The sequence below is a fragment of the Rhyacophila brunnea genome, unplaced genomic scaffold (genome assembly GCF_057557595.1).
Source record: "Rhyacophila brunnea isolate RB1 unplaced genomic scaffold, BYU_Rbru_1.0 scaffold_7, whole genome shotgun sequence".
NCBI lineage: Eukaryota > Metazoa > Arthropoda > Insecta > Trichoptera > Rhyacophilidae > Rhyacophila > Rhyacophila brunnea.
In genome coordinates, this window is record NW_028233339.1 from 4,313,902 (window position 1) to 4,341,355 (window position 27,454).

Here is a 27,454-nt window from a genome sequence, read left to right on the forward strand (position 1 = left end):
TCGACCAATCTGCGGAGCTCCCTTTGGCAACGTGTGTTTTGTGAATAACACGTATTCGACACGTTGCAGGCGAGACGAGTTTTGATGTGAGAGCCGGCGTACGTTACGCAGCAATTAAGTATGAGTAAGCCATCTGGCCCTGGAAGTTGCAATCTGGATTATTTATTAACTTCACAACCTTGAACATTCAAATGCTTCTTGGATTCACGATCATAAAACTTGTAACGGTAAATGATTCATCAGATGAAATAACTGTTAACTGACGAAAGTAGAAGTCAAATTTCAAAGCTCATTTACAGGGAACAGTTATAACAAAAAATAACAAGTATGAGAGGAGATTCTCAAACTCTAATGTAGTATTCCAAAATACAAGGTGTCTTGCAAATCGTTCAAAATTTACACTTTCTCGGCAACTTACACACTCGGATCGGCTGCCACAAGGCTCAGTTTCGATTGGCACGGAAGGTCTCCCCTGAAATGTGTAAGGTTACTAGGATCACTACGCACTACTTTGCAATTTGTGCCTGGGCAAGTGTGAGCATAAATACATCAGAACCATTCTTTAGTTTCTGCTCCCCCTGTAGTTTTAAGAACCTGCAATAGTATTGAATTTTTGCTCTGAATATTTGAAAAAAAACGTGAATTAAAAAATAGGGTTGTACTTTCATAAAGCTAACCTACTCATGCGATGTCATAATAATTGCTTATATATTAATATGTAGTGTTTTTTGAATGTGAATTCGATTGTACGTAATTTATTATCTATTTAATATTGATTCGAAGTATTTGCGTATAAACAAATAAATTAAAGCATTGTAGACGATGCATTATACGATAAAGTATAAAAATATTGTCAAAGAAGAGAAGTGTTTAGTAAATTTAAATGAACTTTTAGGTTATGGCTCAATATAATCGTTACGTATATATTATTATGTTGCGTGTCCGGAAACTTGTACGTATGCAGTTCGCCGTATCACACTTCACTGTGAAATGTTGTATCGGAAATATATGGCCGTATATTAAAGACCGTCCAACGTCTTTGGGTCGTATAGCACTGACATAAAATTCATGTCTAAATAAAACCGGTTTACACTTTACAGGAAGCCAGCAGCAAAATAAATTTTGAAAATAGCCGACATACTAGATTATTTTCTTAGGTTAGGTTAGGTTTTCATTCTTGAATTCATGAATTTTGCCAAAATCAGCTATGAAAATTGAATTAATATCATATTGAATCTAATACAATTGGATACCGTTTAGTATACGGTCATCTCTTTCCGATAGGAAGCTCACGTTGAAAGTGTGTCACGGTGAAATGTTTTAAGTACAATTTACGGTAATGTTCGGTTATGAGGAATACAGCGGAAAACACATTTTGAAAATACCCGCTATACTGGATTATTTGTTAGTTTGGTTAGTTTAGATTAGGTTAGGTTGGGTTAGGTTAGGTTAGGTTAGGTTAGGCTAGGTTAACCTAACAAATAATCCAGTATATCGGCTATTTTAAAAATGTGTTTTCCGCTGTATTCCTCATAACCGAACAGTACCCAATTTTCATGTAACGATTATGTTGTGCAGTCGGTTAGTTAGTTAGATGTATTAACAAGATAGTAAGTAGACACTACAAAATATAAAGTTTGTGCAAAATCCAATAGTGTTGTGAGTTAATGAATTATTTCAATCAGATGCATCGTGCTGTCTCATAACGTTACAACCCCTTAAGTACTAATAGAAGTTATGCAACCGTATCGTTTAAACGTGGAATCATAACAGTGCACAGAGTCGAAATGAAATTATATAATAATACAAGTTATTTCTTGACTATGGTGGAGAACCTTTGAACATTTGGCAAAAATTACAAACTGTGTATTGGATTTAGAGCAAGAATCCGTTGGGTTAGCTACATTAATATGACAGCTACTCTGTGGTAACCTACATATTATTAGATGACAAAGGTTATGCCTTTTATTAGTCAATGATATCGTTATGTACATATTTATGCAATACTGTCAATATAATAATTGTCAAATTATAGCTTCTTTCAAAAGTTTGTGTAAGAAAGAAGGAATTAGAATGATCCACACCGGAGGCAGTGTCCAGTTGATACTTTAAGAGAAATGTTAATTATCCCGTAGCGGGGCTATTCTAAATAGTTAACACGTTTCTGTTATTTTGATTCCTCCAAAATAACACGGATATCACTTCATAAACATGACGGTTATCTTTTCTTTTCTTTAATAGTGTTAACTGTCAATTCATGGTGGAAATTGCATTGTATTATTTGATAAATTATTTGTTTAATTAAATAAAACACAATTTTATAGTACTTATTCCACTATATTAATTAAATTGTATACCGGGTTCGTTCTCTTCAAAGGGACATTATCAACGACATTATTATATATATTATTAATAGTTGATAATGTACCTTTGAAGAGGACGAAACCGGTACAAAATTTTATTAATATAGTGGAATAAGTAGTGTAAAATTGTGTTTTATTTAATTAAACAAATAATTAATCAAATAATGACGGTTATCTACAATAATTGTTAACATACAGCACTGTATCTTACTTGATTTCAAATTAGAATCTAAGGCGTGTTAACTGTGCTACTCAATGATATTAATTTAACAGATCACGGTTAATGCGGCCGTGTTAAAAAATATCACACCTGACAGTTAACTTTCCGGAACAATAAATTAACTGTCTGAATACGATATACTATCATATTTATAACATTTTTTATTGATTTTGGAGTTAAGTGATATGTTAGAATAGCCCTGATGACTGTACCTACTTAAGTTAACTAAAAATCTTTTTTTATTTACTTTTTACAGTAAAGGGTTTTGTAAGCACGCGAATAAGAGCACTGCATTACATCAATTTATAGTAAAAGATGGCGCACTTGGACAGTCATCTAATTTGTCTCTACGTAAAGCATGTAAGCACTATTGTGAGTTAAATAAGCATAACTAGAAGAAGTTTGCTAACAAGAAGATCAATGGTTGTCTCAGCTCCGTCTGGATCGTGTAAATAAAACGATGATAAACACCACCACCTTGACTATATAATTATAATGAAGCAATGATAGTTGGTAAAGTAATTATTTTAAACAGTCTTTGTGATGTATTTAAATATTGTTTGCCCATTTAGGGAACGGCCGGTTGTTAGAGAGCAGAAGAATGGACAGTCACCTGTACGGAATATCGCTGAGGTTGGACTGGCTGTGCGAGTGAGGCACTTTCTGATGGTGGTGATGATGAGCGTCTCTCACGCCCGACACGGCCAACTCGTGAGCGGATCCCGACAGTGAGCGATCGCTGCCCCTGCGGCGGTTGAGGGGGGCAGCTCCGCCGCCGGACGACGCTCCCGCCCCGGCGATGGATCCTCCTGCCCCGCTCTGTTGCAGAAGGGCAGCCGTCGGCGGGGCAGTCGTCGATGACTTCTTCTTTGCGGGACCACCGAAACCGAAGAATCTGGAATTTAATACAAGCATGTAATTAGATCCAGGGTGTTTGGTAGTATTTTCCTCTCCTTTCTAAATAAATAATATGCATTGCACGAATTAGTAATAATGGATTCATGTAAAAAGTATCCCTACCTGCGAACAGATAATCCTAATATTAAACGATAGGGTTTGTAGGCATGTCTTTATTTTGCAAACAATATCTCGGAGAAATCCTGAAATGGTTGCAGCTCGTTTTACTTTCCATCTTTAGGGCTAAACAGCGCTCGAAATAGAAAAGTTTATGAACCGGAGCGCTCGATAATTTTCCGAAAATATTGTGGTTTCTTATATACCATATATCAACCTTTTTTTTTCTTCCGGCCAAATACATATATTTGTAAAGTATCACTACTGGTGTGACGAAAAAAATCATGAAACCCCCCCTTTTTTACAACATTTTTGAGATTTTAAAAATCATGCCTGTTTTTTAAATTAATCGTGTGCAATAGCAACACTCTTATACCAGATCTGATGTGGACCATAATGACAATCCTCTTCGGGTGTCACTATCTGCGCGTCAAAGTCGAAACGAATCTCAAGATATGCGAAATTCCTGATAATAAATGTGTTTCGGGCCGCACATAAAAGCTTAAAGGGCCGCAGGTTGAGTATCGCTGCCTTATACACTTACCTAATTACCTTAGACCGGGGGTAGTCAACCTTTTTGTACCTACCACCCACTTTTGTATCTCTGTTAGTAGTAAAATTTTCTAACCGCCCACCGGTTCCACAGTAATGGTGATTTATAAAGTAGGGAAGTAACTTTTAAAGTTGTTTTAAGTAGTTTTTAAAACCTCTACGCACCGCTCACCTTGAAAGCTGGAAAAAGACTTGGCCAGGGAATATTTGTCAGCGCCTCAGGCGAAAAAAACTTTTTTTTACGAAATATGCTATCAAGATGGTATTATTATTTTTCCTTATTTTATCGACCGCATATAAGCAGTGTATGGTTTGTCCGCCCCCGCGGGACGTCATTGTTTTGTACTTATAAATAATTTACTTTTTCCGATCGTTTAATTAGTTAAATTACTAATATAAAAGAGAAAGAATTGAGATGATATTTTAAATTGTCCACTCTATGGTATAGTAATATGAAAATATATAGAATGATACAATTATTATTCTATTCTCACCTTTTTTTATGTAAGGGCTGCTTTCCGGCAGCGATCAGTGCTTTATAGTGTTCAGACCTAACAAATCGAGGATAGCAATCCTTCTTGAGGAGAAGGGCATACACATGATCGGCGGCAGCATCGAACGTGAAGCGAGACGGATTCTTCAACTCCTGCTGGACCCGCTCCATTGTCTTGCCGTCGATGTTGATCTCGCACGGTGCACCTGCCGCCAAGAACTCTCTGCAAATATAAATACATAGTTGACATTTATTAAGAATATCAGATCACAGTCGTTAACAAATATAATATCCTTCCAACTAACCGTTTTTTTACATAACGTAGAAAGATATTTCCATTAAACTATAATATAAAAGAATACACTAATTGCCCGCCCCTATACCAACGTCTTATGGTTTCATTAAAAAATATTATTTATTTTCATCGAATGATATAATAATAAATAAAAATCATGTGTAAAAAATGAGGGCGGCTTTTTGGGATTTTGCACGAGGGCGGCTCTGTTACTTAGGGTGGCCCTTGTTTCAGCGTATGGGTCCAGTAGGTTGAGAGGATAAATAAAAATCAATTCTTATCATCTTCAACATCTTTCGACATATCTTCTTCTTGGTCGTTCCATCATCACTGAGGGTCGTGAAAATCTGTCATCTATTGAGACTTTCCACCCTTCTCAATCCTCTGCTTCTCTGCGAATGCGTGCGTCTCAGACATACTGTCGAGAGCCGTTCCTTTATCTTTAGTATTTGGATGATTGGACTGGTTTGTCCTGTGCTCTGTCCAAGAAATACGAAGCATTCGGCGCCAACACCACTTTTCGAAGGCATCTATTTATTGCCTACCGATCCCTTGCCCCTCGGGGTCCATGACTCGACTTTGGACAACACAAACATAGACCCCTCCAAACTAACCCACCCCGCACTACACTCGGTCTTAATCGAGCGTATCACGAGGCCCTGCGTTTGAATGTGAAGCATCAGTAGTTTTTTACGCCTGGGAATGTCTCAGGAGCAGATGCTCAAGAATTTGGACAGATCAATGGTATGTTATATTGATTATTTATAACCAGCTGTTTATTATTATCATCAGCCATGGTCGTTCCACTGCTGGATGAAGGCCTCCTCTAGCTCTCTCTACTCTTCTCGATTCCTAGTTCTTTGCTACCACGTACATCCACCGAACTATATGCGGTCTATGCAGCGGGTTAAGGGGCCTTTTGTACCTTGGGTACTTCTTGGGTACCAACCACTGTATGACGACATTGGTCCAGAGGTTATCCACTTGCCGGGCGACATTTCACCAGCTTTGCGACCTCGATCACATCGCTTACTCTTGTCTGCTTTCTTACCCATTGGATTTTGAGATCTTTACGCGTTATGCCTAACATGCACATTTCCATACCACGTTGTGCTTGCGTTTATAATGAAAAATATTTGTTATTTAATACGTTGGCATTATTTTATGGGGAAAAGTGGTACTCACTCGAAAATCTCGTTGACCTTGTGTTGTATCTGAGACTGCGAACTTCTTCTTAGGTCGTTGGCGGCCATCCAGAAGCGGATGTTCTCGTGGGAGTATTCCTTGCGGAGGTACGCCGTAAACTCTTGGAGCCCTGTCGGATCGGAGACCAGCTCCTCCACGGATAGGCCCCAGCGGCGTACGCGCTTTTCAGTCGGGATCTCCACGCTTAAGAAATAAAATAATACCAAGATTAGTTGAAATAAGCTTTAATCATATAGGTATTGTTCATTACATATGGCTCTAATCTACGCTATTTTCTGTGCAGTATTTGGTATTAACATAATCGCTGACCATATTGATCAATTAATTGGAAGCAGCCGTACATCCACATAGTTTTATAATAAAGTAAGTTAGATACATTAATGGTAAATGACCATGGTCACCCATAGCATAGGCAGAATTTACAAAGGCAGGTCCTCCACAGAGAGAGAGAGAATAATATGATCTTAGATTTTAGGAGATTTTTGTACAACAAATGGTTGCATAAAGTGTGTCATTTGATCTGGATTCAAATATACATCGAAAAAAAAACGTGCGAATTTTCCAAAAGCGGGATTCGAATCCGCGACTCAAGTCTTAAAAGACAAACTCTTATTATTATCATTAAAAGTTACGTAATATCATAAAGCGTTTGGACTAATGTGGAGTTCAAATAACTATGCATTATACCTAATACTTGATAGCGATTCCAGATCTCTTTTTAGTATGGGTAAAATGGTACTTTAACTATTTTTTTCCGTCCATGTCCGATCCTAATAAGATTCTATCGGCCTCCACAGAGTGGAGGTTTGTAGGTATTAACAGATTTTGTTTTTACGATAAATGGATGTCGGCCACTTGCTCAACCTATTAGGTCCATACTCTGACTCATACACAAATTGAAAAACAATATGTGTACTTGCCAGACACAGGATTCGAACTTGGAACCCATGACACTATAAGCCGACGCTTAAGCCGCACGGCCATCGTGGGTGCAACTTAACTATAGGTAATAAAGTTTATATTATCTGCATTTAACAGTACTAAATACATTATAATTATAACATAACTGCCAGTGCTCGAAATGGAAAAATTTACGAACCGAAGCGGTTGATAATTTTACGAAAATATTAACATAGTTATCTAATTTTATATGTACCTATTTTTATATTTATTATATGGCCTATCTAGATCTCTGACGGTCAAATTATTGGTTACAACGGGATTGTTTATTAAAATTCTAAATAATGATGTTTCATTATGGACTGATTCGTGGTGCAAGAATGTACATTTTTTTATAAATTAATCTGCAATAAACTAATATTAAAAAGTGTCTTACCTAGATATTTTAAAATATGCATTATATTTGATAGTCTTAAAATGTATACAAATATCTACTGATTTATTTACGAAGTCTTTGTCTGGCGGAATCAGAGAAATTCGTTACATTTTCCTTCCATTCCGAACATACATATTTAAATTGCTTCAGTAATTCGAAGTAGGCTAGTACAAAGTGATAAGATTTGAATTTAGAACGGAGTTTCGTTGCGGTTGTATACAAATAAAAAGTGTTACCAAAATTAAGAGTATTGATCAAGTATAAATAATTGTTATCCATTTCAACAGCTATAAAACAAATTAATTATATTTTATTACTACAATCAAAGATGAACAGTATGTAAGATTAGTTACTAAGGTCAATGATTTAAATTTAAATTTCATGACATTTAGAAACAAAGATATATAAATATAACAGTATTACATAAAAAAGAGATATATCAGTAGATAAGTACTAAGCAGTAGTTATTTCACAATGCAAATGCAGTAATCTCATAGTTAAGCTCTCCGATTATAAAAAAACTCAGATGATGGTTACTTAAACACTGACGGATAAAATTAACAAACATGGATACATGCTTTGCCTACTGATTCTCTGAATGCTGGTTAACCAAATTCGAAAGAAAAAATTCCAATCTCTGTTGCTAACGAATTTTATTATTCTCTACTTATTATATACTTATTATAGACGAAGAGAAATTACCTTAGACACCTAATAAAAACTGCTCATGCACATTATAAAGACTACAAAAATAAACGAGTTGTCTCTGCTTCGCTCCAGTTTCGCTCGCGGCCGACTGGAGTCTCTAGTGGCCGCGCAACTTTTGTGATATTATTTTTCGTTACGCCTATGCGATTTTTCGTAACGAATCCGCCCGGGAGGTCAAGACAAAAGCATGTATCCATGCTAAAATACATTACACTAATGTTGCAAGAGTAAACGAAGTGTTATTTGTACAATGAACGATTACTATTAACGATTGATTAAAATTAAACCACTGTATATTATGTACACTATTTACAGATAATTTCATAAAGTTCAGGATTGGTTTCGTCCACGTATTATTAATAATTATTATTTATGTTATCATTCGTATCGATTGAGAATAATATCTTGCTCACAGAATGAAACAGGTCTTGATATTATTAATTATTATTACCTATGTGGAACACGTATTATATTGTGTTTTTATTTTAATTGATAAAATGTCTTTTCATCGAAAATTGACAGCTGAGAACAATAAGTTTAGTGAATAATGAACCTTAATTGTTTAGATGATTAATCGTGTAAAATCGCAAATAACAGTACCTTCCTACGTAACAAAGTACCATAAAAAATAACAATAACCCGTATTTTTTCATCAAAAATGGTTTTATTAGAATGGAATATGCACTTTTATATTGGTAGTTAGGTAAGTACCAATTTAGCACTACTAAGCGTTCTGGAGTTACTTTTAAGAGTGTAATAAAGTAGCTACAGTTAGACCCGTTTCACACGGGACACCTGTGTGGCGCGAGATTCCGCATTTGCACATAACTGAATGGGCGCGTTCAGACGGGGACATACGAGTGTCACGTTCATTTATAATAATATGTAAATGCGGAATCTTACCACGCCGGTAGCGCCACACAGGTGTCCAGTGTGAAACGGGTCTTAGTCTTGCAAGTTGGGCAATTGGTAAGTGTTTCGGTTTCGGTGGGTGAGCGGGGCGTATAAAGTTAACTAAAATAAGTTTGTCTCACCTATCCGCAATATAATGTATCTTAAATACAATAATGGATCTGATAAAATTGACAATCAGTGGTCGAACATTCCTCTGTTTCCGAAATCATCAGAACGCCACTACTAATAATGAATGCAGTTTGTTTGTCATTTTTTTATCCATAATTTATAATAGTTCAATATCTTTGAATCAAAAAAATATTTGAATGTTACATTTGGCTGTTGAGCTGCCAGTAGGTGAGGTCTTCCGTGACCCACGGATTGGAAGGTTGTGCGGGGCAGATCATGGGGTCATACTCTGCAAACGTTTCTGCGTGCTGTACCATGCTGTCCAATGCCACAGACATCTTCACGCGCGTGCGGCTTATGCAGTTTCTCAGAAATTCCACCTGAAAAAATAATAGTTCATAAGTCATGTGACCAGTTACCAGGTTCAACTTCCAAAAAATAATGTTGTTTTTTCAATGTGTATTTGAACCTAATAGGTGGAGCATGTGACTAACACCAATTGCTCGTAAAAAGAAAAATCTGATAATACAACCTCCACCATAGTCCTCACATAATGAAACGGGCCCCCAGGCTAGGATTTTTGTTGGACCCCCCTACCTATCGCTAAGGTTAAAGGTAGTGTGACGCCGTACAGTAGGGTGTTTAAATTTATGGATTGTTAGTGTATTTTACAACGTTTTTACGACGTTTTTATTAGCTCGTATTCTTGTTTGTCCGCTGGCTGTTTGTCCAGTAAAAATCTTGCAATCGATTTTTAACTAACTTCCCGACTAGCTAGACATTTGAAACTTTTAGAATATAGTTCAGAACACGATGCCAATGCATTATTTTAATACTTTTAGCCATCTTTAAGCAGAATTGAATTCATTGTCAGTTAATTCTGTTTTGTATGGAAAGTTATTTCAGAAAAATCCAAGGAGGTGGTCCTAGCAACTAAATTATTAATATATACGTGCGTTACTATGGAAATCAAAATGAAATGTAAAAATAACATTTAAGTATTCTATATTTGTTTGTTTGTTTTTTATTTACTTCATATCAAGTACAAGTTTGAACACATGGGCATAATAATTCAACAGATCATTTAAAAACGTTGTATATAAAAAGTTCTTTTTATCTTGTAATTATTTTGTACTTAAATCCACTGGAGTTGTCAAGTATCGATACACAAACATTAAAAATTACACAGTATCACCACATATAAGGGGGGACATGCTCGTCGAAGGTCAAAATTGAGTTTTTATTGTATTTTCAAACCATGATCCTGGACACTCCTTAAACGTTGTAGATAATCTATTTATATAATTTTGAAGCCTTATTATCCTTTATAGTTATTTTAAACATTTGATGACTGCATAAAGTATTTTTGTTACATAAAATAGTATTCTTTTAAACCTCTCGCTCTAATGTTTTAGAATATAGTCATATTTCGGTACATAACTGTGCAGTGGTGTTAAGATTTTTTACATTTATTAATTTTTAAACGCATTTATAAAACCATTAGTATAATTTATTACGAGATAATTTTTGTAAAATATTCACGATAAAAAATTACATGTTCAAACACGCGCGTCAATATCATTTTACTCCCTACTTCAATTATAGTTTGTCAATTTATGGCTACGGCCGTATGTTGTAGCTTAACCACTGGGGAATGACAAAAGAAATGGCGTATTTCAAAAAAACACTACCTTATTCTTAGGTCAATAATTATTATAAAGTAATCATTATTCATAAGATGTTTATCACACTTGAATGGTCAAAGACATAGGTTATAATAAGTATCTTTAGAATCATCTTCAAATGTGTTAATCTTGCCGATTTTTTGAATAATAAAATGCCTAATTCTTGTCAAATTTGGGATCACAGAGATTATCAATATAATTTTTTATCGTGGATATTTTACAAAAATTATCTCGTAATAAATTATACTAATGATTTTATAAATGCGTGTAAAAATTAATAAACGTAAAAAATCTTAACACCACTGCACAGTTATGTACCGAAATACTATGACTATATTCTAAAACATTAGAGAGAGAGGTTTAAAAGAATACTATTTTATGTAACAAAAATACTTTATGCAGTCATCAAATGTTTAAAATAACTATAAAGGATAATAAGGCTTCAAAATTATATAAATAGATTATCTACAACGTTTAAGGAGTGTCCAGGATCATGGTTTGAAAATACAATAAAAACTCAATTTTGACCTACGACGAGCATGTCCCCCCTTATATGTGGTGATACTGCAAATTTGTAATCTGTATTTATCTCGCTTATCTGGACGATTCGCCACACCAGGCCCTCCATGAACCCGGGCTCCCAGGCTATAGCCCTGTCAGCCCTCCACCCTTATGTGGGCCATGACCTCCACTCTGTGGTACTTATGGTACTTGGGATCGAATATGCTTAAAATAAAATTACATAGTATTTCTTTCCAACACTTTTCAAGCTGCTAAATACCATCCACGGAGCTCAAACGTGACGTAAGAAAATGCAAGAAGATTGGCGAAGATCCTCGGAAGCGATGTGTGGTGACCACCAGTGTTGCCAAATGTCGTTGACAAAATATGCTAGACGGGGTACGAAGACAAGCTATTTGGCAAGAAAAAACCGCTAGATTTCGTGAAAATAGAAATGCAAGTAAATTTACTTATTCTACTAAGAACGAAGTCCACAGAACAGCTGATAATAAATAAAATACAGCTAGGTAGGCTATATGCAATACGCCGCATCTTGATGCAGGGTTTTGAATGTGTGAGCGTCCTACGAAAATGAAGCACGCATTATGTACGTGCAATAGTGTGTGTAATACACCAACATTAAATGAACGTAAATGCATAAACCGAGAGCAGTTTTCAGTATTCGACGTAAAACGTATTCTTGACACGTGTGTAAGTTTAACCCGGATTCTTGCTTACTCGAGTCGGTTACCTGCTATCGCCTTACCCGTTATATATTTCAGTTCCTATTTTTTCTGAGTTCCCTGACGAAGTTAATACCTTTCATTTCGCGTATAGAAAAAAAGTGCAGAATTCGAAAAATGTATATACGTGAAAAAAACACACATTTTAACAGAAATACATTTAAAAAATGACAACAAATACCTATATTGTATTAACGGCATTCTAGTTTCGTTTCATTTCATTCTGATAATCGTCACATTGATGTACAATAATTATTATATATTAAATTATATGATACCATTTCACTATAAGGCCATGTTAAATTATTATTTTAAATTACTATTATTTTATTTTATTTCTCACGCTACCAAAATTAGGTACCGACCTGGAGTATCCTCCACGTAACCTTGCCTATGTACACAGTGACAAGGATTTGTGTGTATACGCAACGTATAATTGTATTAGTAATAACCAGGCACTTGATTGGTTTACTCAAGTACGCCGTATAATTATTGTATTAGTAAATTCCAAGCACTTGATTGGTTTACTCACGTTTTTATTCAAAACAATCTATTCCAAATGGCAAGGTTACGTGGAGAATACTCTACCTGCATTAAGTAGGTATCTAATAATCAGAAATTTTATGCATGAAAATAAATAAACCGAATATCTAACATACATAATTTTGAAAAACACTTTCTGAGAAAATATATTATAACCAATAGAAAAAATCTTTTTGAAAAAAGTAAGCCACCCCGGCAGGGAATCGAACCCTCCAACTCCCGGGTTTACATCCCATCCGCGCATTACTTCTATGCTACGCAGTAACATACTAATTGCGACAAACTTTAACTATTGGCCACTTCTTAATAGCCACTCACCAGCTCTCTTCTAAAGATTTTTTCTATTGGTTATAATATATTTTCTCAGAAAGTGTTTTTAAAAATTATGTACCTATGTTCAATAATTAGAATGGTACATTCTTAAATATTGTGAATTATTCGTTGAATAAAAGAAATAGTTAATTACAAATATCTAATGTATTTTCAGCACAGTTAAAACTGTTGAAGGCATCAAAATATGCTAAATCTGGCAAGAAAAACGCTAAATTAGCAACGATGGTGACCATATGCTCTAACGCCACTAACTGAGATCAAAGATGAGGATTTATAAAAAAAATATTAGGTTGTCTATTTTTATTAGGAATACTGAATAATTGGTCAACATGATAATAAAATAAACAATGGTTCAATTTGATAGCGACACGCTTAAAATACCAAACGCACACACAATTGACTTTTTCGCCAATTTTCCAGCACGTATTTTTCGGACAAACAATTACAGTTGTCCCCGGGGACCGGGACGACAGAGCGACCCGCAAATTGTGAATTGCAACAAAGGTACGTACACCTCGGAAAATAAATAAACGACAATGAAAATTTAACAATGTCGGGGGATGAAAATACATCCGTAGGTGTCTATCACATTTAACGGCCGTACCTACCGACGCGCGGGAAAAAGACTCCGCAAACAATATTATTTATTTGGTTTTAACGCGTTATTATGTTTGGATAGAATCCTTTGTTGTCGGGTTTCCGTTTAAATACAAATAAACAAAATCGCCCTTTAAACTGAGAAGGGCTAATCAGAGGCGGAATCAGATATCCTAGTGCCAGGAGCAGTAAAAAATGTGCCCCTTGCATGTATGATAATGCTTTTTTATTGAAGTATGTATTTACTTATATATATATATATATATATATATATATATATATATATATAAATGTATCTATCATGGCCCCCATATCTTGAAGCGGGCCCCCAAGCCAGGATCTTTGCCGGCACCCCTACCTATCGATAGGGTTAAACGTAGTGTGACCCTCTATAGAGACGTTTTCCAAATGGTGTTCCAGATAAAATTAAGGGTACACACAAAATATTACCTTTTCGTCTATAATTACTATTCAATGTTCTTTTATTTGTACAACGTTTTTATTAGCTCGTATTTTTGTTTGTCCGGTAGTTGTTTTAACAGTACAAATCTTGCAATCGATGTTTAACTAACCTTCCGACTAGCTAGACATTTGAAACTTTTAGAATATATCAGAACACGATGCCAATGCATTCTTTTAATACTTTTAGCCATCTTTAAGCAGAATTGAATTCATTTTCAGTTAATTCTGTTTTGAATTTAAAGTTATTTCATAAAAATCCGTAAAAAGTAAAAGACTATTATTGGTTGCTAAGGGGGTGGTCCTAGCAACTAAATTATTAATATATACGTGCGTTACCTTGGAAATCAAAATCATATTCAATCAGAATTCAGTATTCTATATTAATTTGTTTGTTTGTTTTTTATTTACTTCATATCAAGTACAAGTTTCAGCATATTGAGCATAATAATTCAACAGAAAATTTAAAAACGTTGTATATAAAAAGTTCGTTTTATCTTGTAATTATTAATTCAATATTCTCATATCTTATTTTTTCCTTACAATTTGTCACGGTTATCGTAAGAAATACAGGCTGTTCCCAAGTATTTATTGTGTTAAGAATATACGGGTGACGTTACATCCAGTTGTACCGCTTTCTGAATTCCTTATAGGGGGTGAGCAATCCGCACCTTTCGCAGCTGTATTCCGATGGCAGTAGCCGGCAGTGGTTTTATATTTATTTAACTTTTTGAGGTTCGACATTTTTTTTAAATTTGACCGTCCAGCTCCACGTATTTATTTGTAATATATTTGTTTTAATAATCTTATTATTACGATGATCGTTATTAATATTTAGTTTATGTTATACAAAAGGTCTTTCTGATACAACTCTAATAATAACAAATACGAGGTGAACGTCCCGGTTATGGTTTATATTAATCAGATGCAGTGAACCAAATTGATTGCTAACCGTTTGACCGATCAACCCTTTGAGTAGTAAGAGGCTGTCACTAGGGGCTAAAGTGTTTACCAAAGCACATTGTAAGACGATTAAAGCCGCTTAGCCGAGCCATATGAGGCACCTGCTACAACATGAATCTAATGTTTGCCGTGTACTATATTATGGTAATGAATTCTGTTGCAACATCATAAACACGTATAATTTGCCTTGCGGCCATAGTTTTCACACAACAAAGCATTATACCCTTGTTAGCGGTGGCAATTTTCAATGACAGTTCATAAATAATCTAAGTTTGAATTAATACGAAGTACGGCATACCGCAAGAAACTAATGTATTTTCCATAAATAGAGATTCATCAACATTTCAAAGATTTTATAGAATAGGAGTGGATAGTTTAGATGCGATTGTTTCACCTTGCCGAACACCTTTGCTTATATAAATCGACCTATGATGGATTACTGATGCTATTGGTCATTAAGTCACTGAATGTATTATTGAGGATGTTTGGCTTGGGTCAGTATATTAACTAGTCGCAAGGACACAATGAAGCCGCTAAATTGACGTGATTAAGTACCGGGCAGTGAAAAGCTAAAAGCTGAAAGAAGTCTTAAGTAAAGAATTGACCCAATTTACTTTAAGGGCCCACATGCCATGGGCATGATGCTGTGTATCGTGCAATTAGCTTATTTGGTGGCACCATAAAGGTTGATTTGTTTTTTATTAACTATATAATGTTTGTGGACGTATTAAATAGGCTAAATTTATAATTGTATAAATTATCATATTTCATTAATATTTACACATGCTGTCTTTTTATTGTTATTTGTAATTAAGATATTTTTATACATTTGTATTTATTATGTATTATGGCGCATTGGCCAATAGCTGTAATGCCGTAATACTCTTTTTATAAATAAATAAATGCCCAACGAAGGTCAAAATGGAGGTTTTATGGTATTTTCAAAGCATTAGCCTGAACATTCATTAAACATTGTAGATAATCTATTTATATAATTTTGAAGCCTTATTATCCTTTATATTTATTTTAAACATTTGACGACTTTAAATTCCGTTAATGTTTGTTATTTTGAATCAATATATTAATAGTGGAACCATTAAGTATATCTTGGCTACGATTTCATGGCGCTGTATGCAATTGTTAAGACTCTAGCGGGGGTCGGGGCTGTAAAAATACACCCGAAAGTGCAGGGAATCGTAGTTCCGCAGTTCACCGCTGACACGTCCGAGCCATGATATAGTCGTAAGGATTATAGCAATATCAGCTTTGATACACTGATGGCGTCAAGATCTCAGACATTTTTAGTTTTAACGTCGTGCACTTGCTAATATATCTTTAATTAAATTATTTTTTTATTACATTTTACAACAATTCATCATTTAAGAATGTAAGTTTATTTATTGAAAATTCATAATTTAGAACAACTTGAAAAAATATATTGGAATACACACATTGGTAAATCGTCTGGATTTCGATGGGTTTGGTCAATACTTATTTGGTACAAATAATGCTTAATACTTAAATCTTGTGTATTGAAGTAGTTTCACATTTCTTAAAACATATTATATTATATCTAATACTAGATTATCATTAATCAATTTACATAATAATAGATAGTTAAGTGTATCCAAGTAAAGTAATAGACTAAAGTTTTCGAATTTTTAAAAGTCAAATTATTTAAAACTAAGTTTTTCGACTTAGTGTTTTTTGCCAGAACAGGGACGATATATTATAAAAGTTTTGAGTGGAAGCTTTAAAAATATTATCGTTTCCGTTGTAGCGACCGTCATAAATTGAATGAAAGTACAACATTTTGTCATAATACGGATAATAAGCATGCATAAAATATTACGAGTGGCGTATTAGCCAGATACAATCTACCGAAAACAGAACATTTTGTTCGAAAACAACGTCGCTCCTAATCTAGAGCATAATTTTCATTATTTTAAATTTAAACTTATGAAGTTGTGAGGATTTCATTTAATTCAAAAACGTCACAACCACGGATTGTTTACACGGGCTAACGCGCGGTAAACAGGCCGAATACTAATAAGGATTAGTAAAAATGCGAGTGAATAGAAACCCATCCTATTTAATAATCGTTAGTACGTATCTCCACTCTCATTCGTAACTTATCGCAACTTCTAAACAACGAAATACTTGCCAACTACCAACTAGTGTATAGTGACAATAAAGAGTACGAACAGGGCCCCGATTTCCTAACTATCGACTCGTGTGGCACCAGACGACATGACGTAATTGTGACGTCAGCCAATCCACGCTCGAGGCATGCCGCCCGCGCGCAGTGCTCACCGTAGATAATTATTACGATGAAACACCTATATGTGTATGGTGACAATGAATAGCGCCGCTGCTGAGTAGCGTGATTTTCTCGAGTGCTATTATCACTCCGGTAGTACGTCACAATGATGTCATATGACGTCATGTCGACCGGGAAGCTTGCACTCGCAAGTTCTAACATAGGGCCCCTGGAGTATACGTCTCCTTTATTTTGCATTTGCAATAATGCTGCTAATACACTTTTACTAGTCAACTCGTGTAGACTGTACTCAGCGTTTGAAGTAGCTTAGTGGTCAGCAGTGACGTCCCGTGGGGTTAGGCAGATTGAGCGTAACTTGGGGGCAGCAGTTACTTGAAGGGCGGCAAATCGAAGAGAATCATGTGGTATAAATAGAAATAGTTAGGTACCTAAACTTAGTAATAACGAAAATATCTTTCCATTAGAAGAAAAGCGACACGGATCGCCGTTAATTCCTCAAGATATAACAGATTAATGTACTTATCGCAAAAATTAAATGTGAGAAACTACTGTATTAATAACATCAAAAATATCCCCACTTTTGGGGGAAAATATTTATAAATTTAATTTTGTAAGTTTTAGTGGTAGGTTATTTTTTGTTAGTAATGTACCCATAAACCAATTTTTTTAGATATTGGAAACATGAAAGGATGATAAAAATATTGTATCAAAAATGGGGTGGCATTATGGCGCTGCCTAGGGGTGGCATTTTGTCTAGGGACGTCACCGGTGACCAGTGCGACTAGCGAATACTAATGATGAGTACTAAGCCTAGTCTAAACAAGCCTTTATGTTAGTCGACACTGATGCAGTGTTGTATGAAACAACTACTACGCAGGTTGAAGTAGGTATGACGATGGGTTTGACATTATTTAACTTGTGGCAAGCGGTCTTAATAAAGCAAAAACTATTTTTTTATGTTAGAGGTATATAGTAAAAACATGGAAATAGTGCAGAACTGATCACTGCCAGAGCCGAGTAAACTCGTCAAAGCATGTATGTCGCGTCAGGACATAGACGAGTTAGCTCGTGTGTTTTTGTAGACGTCGTAACTTATGAATACACTTTACTGTTTGCGTATATTTTATAAACAATATTATTATTATTTTAGTGTGAATGCCCCTGACGTAGTATGAAATATTAATGTCCAACCTCATTAGTTTTAAATTAATCTGTTATTGGGAAGGTAATATTGGACGGATAATTATTTATGTACCTGTGCATTGCCACTATAATTTCAACTATTGGCCTTTTACCTTGCCCATAAGCGCTCTCCCAATTCAGTTATGGTAGGCGACCGGTTTTTGTATTCTAAATTAAAGAATTTATTACTTTAATTACTAAGCGATGTAATGGATCACTCCAATATTTTCTGTTGTAACTTACTTGAACTTGTTAATAATTTTCATTAACTATTTCTTTCATTCAACGAATAATTCACAAGATTTTAAGAATGTATCATTCTAATTGTTGGACATACATAATTTTAACACTCATGAGAAAGTATGGCCAAGAGAAAAAATCTTTTAAAAAAAGTAAGACACCCGGCAGGATCGAACCTGTGTCTCTTGGGTATCGCGCCCTGTGAATTAATTAATAGATATTAAATAATACAAAATTATCATAGATAACTAAATTAATATTAACTAAATATAATCGGTTCCGTCTATCATTAAATTATGTATCCACAATGTAATTATAACAAACAATTTACCTTTTATTTGCTGATTGATTAATATTGCTGGGGTTGAAACGTTAACAATTTCGTTGTTATTATGTACGAAATATAATTTACATGAATTTAAATTTGATTTTTTTACCTTAAAAAACCCGTTGGCTGGCTATATTAATCGAAATGTTTTACGATGGGGCTGTGAAGCGCGAAACGATTTTGATGGGATCGGACAGGAACATTTTTTTTTGTAATTTTAAAAGGGAGGGTAGGTAAGTAAGCAAATATGACAAAAATTCACAAAGCTCCAATATTTTCTTTCAATTTTCCATTACCAAAGAATTTTTATTATTGTCAACAACTTTTACAACAAAATTTAAACATAGGATATAAGTAAGAATCATAATATGTATATTGCAGTACCGAAGGGTGGAAGTAGGCTGTGAAGATCCGCCATAAAAAGTGCACATTAAACTTTGTTAGTCATACGTATTTGTTTTTATTGAATTACGACGACAATTTACAAGTGAAAATCAAATAAACCCTGCCTAAACCAAACCATAATAGTTTTGATATATTTTGAGCCCTACGACAAAATTGTGCACACTTTTTTATTCATACTCATTAGTTTTCGTTGGATTAAGAATACGTCATACTTATTACACATATTGTTTGTTCATTTTTTTAAATTAATTAAGCCCTGCTTAAACCAAAGTATACTAGATAAAAAAATATTATTCTATCTATAAAATAGTCAAAATGATGTATAATTTAATTGCATAATTTTAGATCATTTATAGATAGACGAGTATTTTTTGACTATTATCTATTATGGCATGGTTTCGCAGGGTTTATTTGATTTTTAAAAACTAACCAACACCGTTTGTAAATTGTAGTCTTATTTCAATGAAAACAAATACTTATGGCTGACAAAGTTTATTGTCCACAATTTATGATATTATGATGGATCTTAACAGTCTACCTCCACCCTTCGCCACTGGTATATTGTAATAGCAAAACTAATGAAGGTAAATTAAAAATACCATAATTTAGGATTGGATGATTTCCACCCTTGAGACATTGTTTGCACAAAGAAGTCTCACCACTTGTGCACGCTAACAAAATGAAAGGAAATCATTATTATTTATAACAAGAACCCTATTTAATTTTCTTGTCCATACATAATACAGGAAACGACAGGACTTATAACTTTTTTTTATACAAATTGTCTAAAACTATTTTCCGATAGAAAGTTTTTTTGTAGAAAATAGTAAATAGAGAATGAGGTTTTTTTCAACGCTCTATTTCAGTACTTGAACGAGACGAAGTTTTTTCATCTTACTTATCGTTCGAAGCAGGTTTGCCCGTGTTTTTCGCTTGGTTTTTTTTTTGTAAACATATGCTAGAATACAATATAGTTACCGTAAATGTTATGTTCCAACTAACACTATGTTCGCACAGGATATGTACAGTGTATCGAAAACGAAGGGGAAATTTGTTTCAAAATTTTAATTATTAAAATAGGTAGAGCGTCCACTGTGAAGCAGAAGCTAGAATGGTTGTCAAAACTAGATAATATTATTTATATATTATTTTTTATTCAATACATTATTGTATTTAGATCCACAAAATGGTTCCAATATCATACGAGCAGAAATGAGTATGAATTAAAAGAAGATAATCAATGTAAAATATTATAATGTAGATATGAAGAGACTTTCACTTAGCAGTGACTAAATTACAATGATAATGTTTACACATACGATATTATTTTATGAGAGTTAAGTTTTAATGTAATTCTTCCAGTGGTCGAAATGGAAAAGTTTACGAACAGGAGCGCTCGACAGTTTTCTGAAGATATTTACATATTTATCAAATTTTATGTGTATTTCATAAAGATAAGTGTGTTCGATTTTCTATTAAGTATATGGCATATCTAGCTCAGATGGCCATTTTTTTCCCACGAGACGGAGCGATAATTTTACCGATTAAACGAACTGGAACGGTGCTCCGGTGCGCTCCGGTCCATTTCGAGCCCTGAATTCTTCATCTTCTTGTTTTATGGCGCGGTGGCAAATCAGAATGAAGTAACAGCGATTTGCTTGCGCCAATAGTGTGTATTTTAAACTATCGCGATAATAACTGTTTACACGTAAAAGTGTTGACTGTCTCTCCAATCTCATTCTTTAAGAGTAAGCGAGACACGATGTTGTCATTTTATAGTACTATTTTTTTTCTTTGATTGTGTTAACTGTCAATTCATCGTGGAACTGCATTGTATTATTGATTAATTTAATAAAACGCATTTTTTTTGTAAATACTTATTAAAAGTGGTATAAGTCAACATTGTCATTGGTATAAGTACTATTTTTTTGCGTTTTATTAAATTAATCAATAATAATACTATTGGACAGGTCGTGAAAATCGGTTAACCTCAAAATGATTCTGCGCGGTGTAGTTCGTTTTTATACCAGCAGGTTCGCCACTGTCGTTCTACTGCGCAGGCGCAGATATAGAACAAATCCCAACTGTCGTGTGAAAATTCAGAAGCTTTTCAACTTTGTTGATTCATGCATGGAATCTTGCAACTTGCATGATAATACATGTTTACATGTACATTTTCTTATTATGACCACGATAATACGTAATATCAGCTGTAAATCCATGCACGTGTAAAACAGGGTATAATTTATATGCCAATCTGAGTAAGATTAACACTTGAAAGGGTCCATAAATACAATTTATTAAAATGTAATTTTGAAATAGTTGATTTTTCTTGACTATTACCATATGACATAATAATACTTCGTAAATTTTAAATTACGTATGTTCAAGTTGTAAAAATAACAACTGAAATGCAACACGTGAGTTCATCAATATAATATATTATTTGATTCGCTCCAAATTTTATGTATGTATATTTTGAGAGTGTGATTACGGGGGTATGTTCAACTCTTCAATATTAAATATTGAAAATTATTTAATCTTATATTATGGCGGGCAAATGGTTGGCTAGGGCCTCAATGAAATGCACTAATGCCAATAGGTACATTTCTATAAAGTGTTGAGACGCTACTCTACAGATGGCCAACAAATCCTATCTCTAGCCTCCACGCGGCGTCCCCTGGGCAATGCAGATGTGGTGTGTCTTGTGACAGTATAACTCATCTGTAGCTAATAGAGAAGGGTGAAAGGCGAAACTCTGGCGCCTTAAAACGAGAGACCCCTTGGCTACGGGAAGGAAAACCCAGACAGAAAAACCACACATCAACCCGTTTGGACAGCGTGGTGTGTTATGTCCAAATATCCCCATGGAACAAGAACAAAAATCTCGGCCCTTATTCTCCGGAGGCCAACCTAACACTGATCACGGCAGCAATCAGCAAGGGAAGGCAGAGGGTGCTAAGAATCCCCGGAAAGACGGTAACGGCTGCCTACCGATGATCATTGCCACCTATAACGCGAGAATATTATCCAGCAACGCCAAACTTTTAGAGTTCGAATAAGAACTCGAAAAAATCCATTGGGATGTTGTCGGGCTCAGCGAGGTAAGACGACAAGGAGACGATATCGTCAATCTCCACAGCGGACATGTACTCTGTTATAATGGGACTAAGACCGGACGCACAAGCGGTGTCGAATTTTTAATCCACAGACTCTGGAAAGATCGCATAGTTGAATTTGATTTCTCCTCAGATAGAGTAGCAAGTTTAACACTTCAGCTCAGCAATAGATACCAGATTCTGCTTTTGCAAGTTTATGCGCCCACTCAAAAGTCACCTGATGAAGAAGTGGAGGAGGTATATGAAGAAATCAGTACGTTGAAAAATAAACGGAAATGTCACTTTACTATCATCATGGGGGACTTTAATGCACGAATCGGATCTCAACACCAGGATGATGTAGCGGTCGGGCACTTCGGACATGGCACCAGGGATGGCCGAGGAGACATGTTAGTGGAGTTTGCGGAAAACCACAATCTCTACATCATGAACTCATTCTTCAAAAAGAAGCCTTCCCGAAAATGGACATGGCGAAGCCCAGCAAAACGAACCAGCGAAATCGACTACATCCTTACCAACAAGAAGGATATTTTTCTAGACTGCACAGTCATTAACAGATTTAATACTGGCAGCGACCACCGAATGGTAAGGTGTAAAGTACGATTTAACATCAAACGTGAGAGATCCAAACTGATGCATAAGCCCAGAGTCCGCAGAGGTTTGAGAAGCAGAGTCGAATTCCAACAAGAGCTGGAGAACAGGCTAGCGGCTTTCCAGGCTGAAAATGACCCCATCTCCCTACAAAACACCGAAGCAATAACAAAAATCATTATAAAATCTTCGGAAGAGACAGTTGCTGCTGTGGTTGAACGAGTAAGCAAACTTTCAAAGGAAACGTTGGATCTTATGAAGCTGCGTAGGAGTAAGAAAAGCGAGCAACAAGTTGCAAATGATCTCGAGTACTCCACGCTGTGCACGTAAAAACGTACGAGAAGATCTTCGCAAGTTCAATATGAACCTTGTAGAATCAATTGTTGCGTCAGGAAGGAGCTTACATAAGAACAAGCAGCATCTGTCAATAAGGAGACGGCAGATCACGACACTAAAAGCGCAAGATAGAAGTATCGTGCGTAACTGGGATCATCTACTGGACACTTTAGAGTTTTACAGCGCTCTATACAAAGATGACACTGATATCAATTCAGATCTTCCGGAGAACGGAGAATATGAAGATCCTCTTCCCGAGGTTACTACCACAGAGGTGGAATATGCTATAATGTGCATGAAGAGTGGGAAAGCCCCGGGAGAAGATGGGCTGACTATCGATGTTCTCAAAGGGGCCGGGAGGACGGTGAGCGAAGTGCTCGCACGTCTGTTCACGTCTTGTCTGCACGAAGAGAACATCCCAGAGTCATGGAAAAATGCCTCCATTATTATTCTCCATAAGAAAGGAGACACTGAAGATCTGAAAAACTATCGACCAATTAGTCTACTGCCAATTCTGTATAAGGTTTTCACGAAAATACTCTCAAACCGTCTCGAAACCATTCTAGACGAGAACCAACCAAGAGAGCAAGCCGGATTCAGAAGAGGCTACAGTACTATGGATTATATACAGGTCGTCAGGGAAATCATAGAGCGCTACCAGGAATACAAACTGCCATTATATCTTGGTTTTATAGACTATGAAAAGGCGTTTGATTCCATCAAAAAATTCTCAATTATAGACGCCCTTAGCAACCAAGGAATTTCCAGACGCTACGTAAACATATTGAACACTTGAACAGTATATACAGTGATGCCACAGCATGCGTGAAACTCCACAAACGGTCGTGTAAATTCCCCATTAACAAAGGTGTCCGGCAAGGTGATACCGTTTCACCTAAACTATTCACCGCTACTCTTGAGGACTTATTTAGGAAACTTGATTGGGAGGAAAAAGGTGTTCCAATTAACGGAGAGCACCTCAGTCACCTGCGCTTTGCAGATGATATTGTTATACTCTCACAAGACCCGAAAGACCTCCAAGGTAGAATGCAAGAACTCGCGGATGTCAGTCAAACGGTCGGTCTAAAGATAAATGTCTCAAAGACAAAAGTGATGAGGAACTGTTTTTCGGACCCTGCGATTATCTGTATTTCTGGCACCCAACTCGAGCAAGTCAGCAGCTACATCTATCTCGGACAGCAGGTGTCCATAGACGGAAGCATGCACGATGAAATTGCTCGAAGAACAAAGCTGGGATGGAGTGCTTTCGGACGTCTGAATAGTATCTTCAAGAGTGACCTACCATTATGTCTTAAGCGTAGGGTGTTCAACCAATGTGTGATACCCGTGCTCACGTATGGCTGCGAGACGTGGACCCTCAACACGAGAGATGTCCAAAAGCTAAGAGTCACACAGCGAGGCATGAAGAGGTGCATGTTGGGCATCACTCGAAAGGACCGTAAGAGAAACGAATGGGTTAGGAAGCAGACAAGAGTACGCGATGTAATAGAGGTTGCCAAACAGCTGAAATGGAGATGGGCGGGGCACATTGCTCGCCGAAAGGATGGCCGCTGGACAAATGCCGTCATCCAATGGTACCCAAGGGGTACGAAACGGCCACAGGGTCACCCTAAAAGCCGCTGGATTGACGAACTGGTAAAGTTCAGCGGAAATACGTGGCAGCGAACGACACAGGACCGAGAGAGTTGGAGAAAGCTTGGGGAGGCCTTCATCCAGCAGTGGATTGACCCCGGATGATGATGATGATGATATTATATAAGTACATTATTAGCAGTATTATACTATATTTAAAATAAGATGAGATTAAACGTGTAGTAATCATCCGAAAACGACGTAAACAATCTTATAAAATGTGAATCTGTGTTTGTACAATAAAATTCAAGCAAAGCTTGACATTAAACCTAATTAATTTTATTTTTATGGTTAAATATAGTTTACAATACAAATTTATTAACATACGTAATGTATCAGCAGATTGTTGCCAATTAGATAATAATATAATCCTAATATATTATTAATTCATTAGCACATTATTTATATTAGATATATTATGCAGATAACATTATTGTAATCTGATAATTGCACCGCGCATGCAACCAACATAACGAAACAAAATATTATTAAGCAAAATAATAAAATAATAGCAGCATTTAAAATAATTGCAGTAGATACAGCCGTAGTGAAAAATGCCGTATTTTATTTTACGTTCAGCTGTCATTAATATATTATTTATAAAATGTGTTAGTCTTTTTTCTTTCTGGCGCAGCGGCCATTTGCGAAATTGCTTTCCTGAAAACGTTTCCGTGGGTCGCCCATTTTCAGACAGTTTAAATATATTTCGAATTGCTACAGAATTTCATCTTCCGGTTGTATTTGATCGCTTTCATTATTCTTACGAGAAAACAAATTTATATATAATAAAGGAAATGAACGATAATTGATGTTGGTTTGTATTTTCTCCGCATTCTGATTAAATTACTGACTGTTCAAATAAAAACATGGCCGTTCCGGCTACGCGGAACTGTCATTAGAAGGGAACTGACCGAAGCTTAAAACCAATTATTGATAATATATTTATATTTAAAATCCACAGGTATCTAGAACATTTTTTTTTAAATATTGAATGTGTTACTTGTAAGTTAGTAAGTTACGAGTATAATAATGATTCATTTCAAAATCGGCACTCTTGCATTATATCAATGCACAAATGTTATACTTTGCAGCTATCGAATTAATTACTTTTTTTATTCAACGAATAATTCACAAGATTTAAGAATGTAACATTCTAATTATTGATCATATATATATTTTTTAAAACACTTCTGAGAAAATATATTTAAACTGATGGGGTGGTGCCATTGCCCACTGAAGAAGGCAGCCGATACATTACATGACTGGTCCTACTTTTCGCCCCTCCAGTTGTCTATGGCTGACCTGTCATTGCCTAGAGTGCTCATACTGACGCGTCTGTCATCTTCACTTGTCGGAGTATTCTAAGTTTCAGATTTCTTTCAGATTATTTTAACGTATCTTGGAGACCTTGGAGTTCATCTGATTTAGTGGTTATCTGTTATTAATAATTGGAAGTGACGATCAAAGTAAGTAAACTTATTCTGTGTATAATAATATAATACACTAGGACGCTTGTCAATGTGACAGTCGATTCTAAACGACAATAAATAATAACTTATCTATACTCTTCAGTCATTATAGAATACCAAACTCTGCTTGCAAGTACGTTATCAATAAATAGTATGGCAATGGACCACTCGTTGCTTGCGCAAAAAGTTATGCTCAGGCTTTATTAATCTTGAGATGGCGGAGGGTGGTGCCCGAGAGATGCAGGTTCGATTTCTGCGAGGTGTCTTACTTTTTTCAAAAAGATTTTTTCTATTGGTTTTAATATATTTTCTCGGAAGTGTTTTAAAAAATTATGTATGTACAACCTATCTAGTTTACTTATCTTATAGTATACGCTTCCTAACTTTGCACTCCGGCTCTGGGGTGACAATGGTGTAATATATTATTCAAAATATATTTTTTTTACATAATATTATCTATTTATTTATTACTACACATATTAATAAAAGTGTATATCATTTGATTTAATTTTATGTGAGATAATCAGACAAAGAGGCGTATCAGTGTAGCAAAAATTTCAAAGTTATGAAGTGTATAATACTCTACTTGTTATTAAGTGGGTTGTGTAAGGGTCTGATTTGAATTCCAAATGATCCATTATAAACTACAATACATCTTTTCTTTTTAAAACATCTGAATTCTAGTGAAAGTCATGTAAACGAATTTAATATTTCATTTCTTAAACCGGTAAATTGTTTATGATAATCTAATAATAATATTATCTTGCTTCGGTATATGTTCAAAATTATTATTAAAAATATTTTTATCCTAGACAA

General features: G+C 35.3%; 1 protein-coding gene across 2 annotated transcripts in view; it reads right to left on the bottom strand.

Moving 5' to 3' along the window:
* Positions 1–27,454, bottom strand: part of LOC147064393 (uncharacterized) — a 601,761-nt gene that overhangs the window by 22,146 nt on the left and 552,161 nt on the right. For both annotated transcript variants that reach the window (XM_085957691.1, XM_085957692.1), the window contains exons 8-11: positions 9,415–9,590; positions 6,123–6,326; positions 4,644–4,865; positions 3,197–3,478 (exon numbers count right to left, since the gene is read on the bottom strand). In XM_085957691.1, the coding sequence (XP_085813817.1) occupies positions 3,197–3,478; positions 4,644–4,865; positions 6,123–6,326; positions 9,415–9,590 (884 nt within the window). The remainder of the gene's footprint in view (positions 1–3,196; positions 3,479–4,643; positions 4,866–6,122; positions 6,327–9,414; positions 9,591–27,454) is intronic.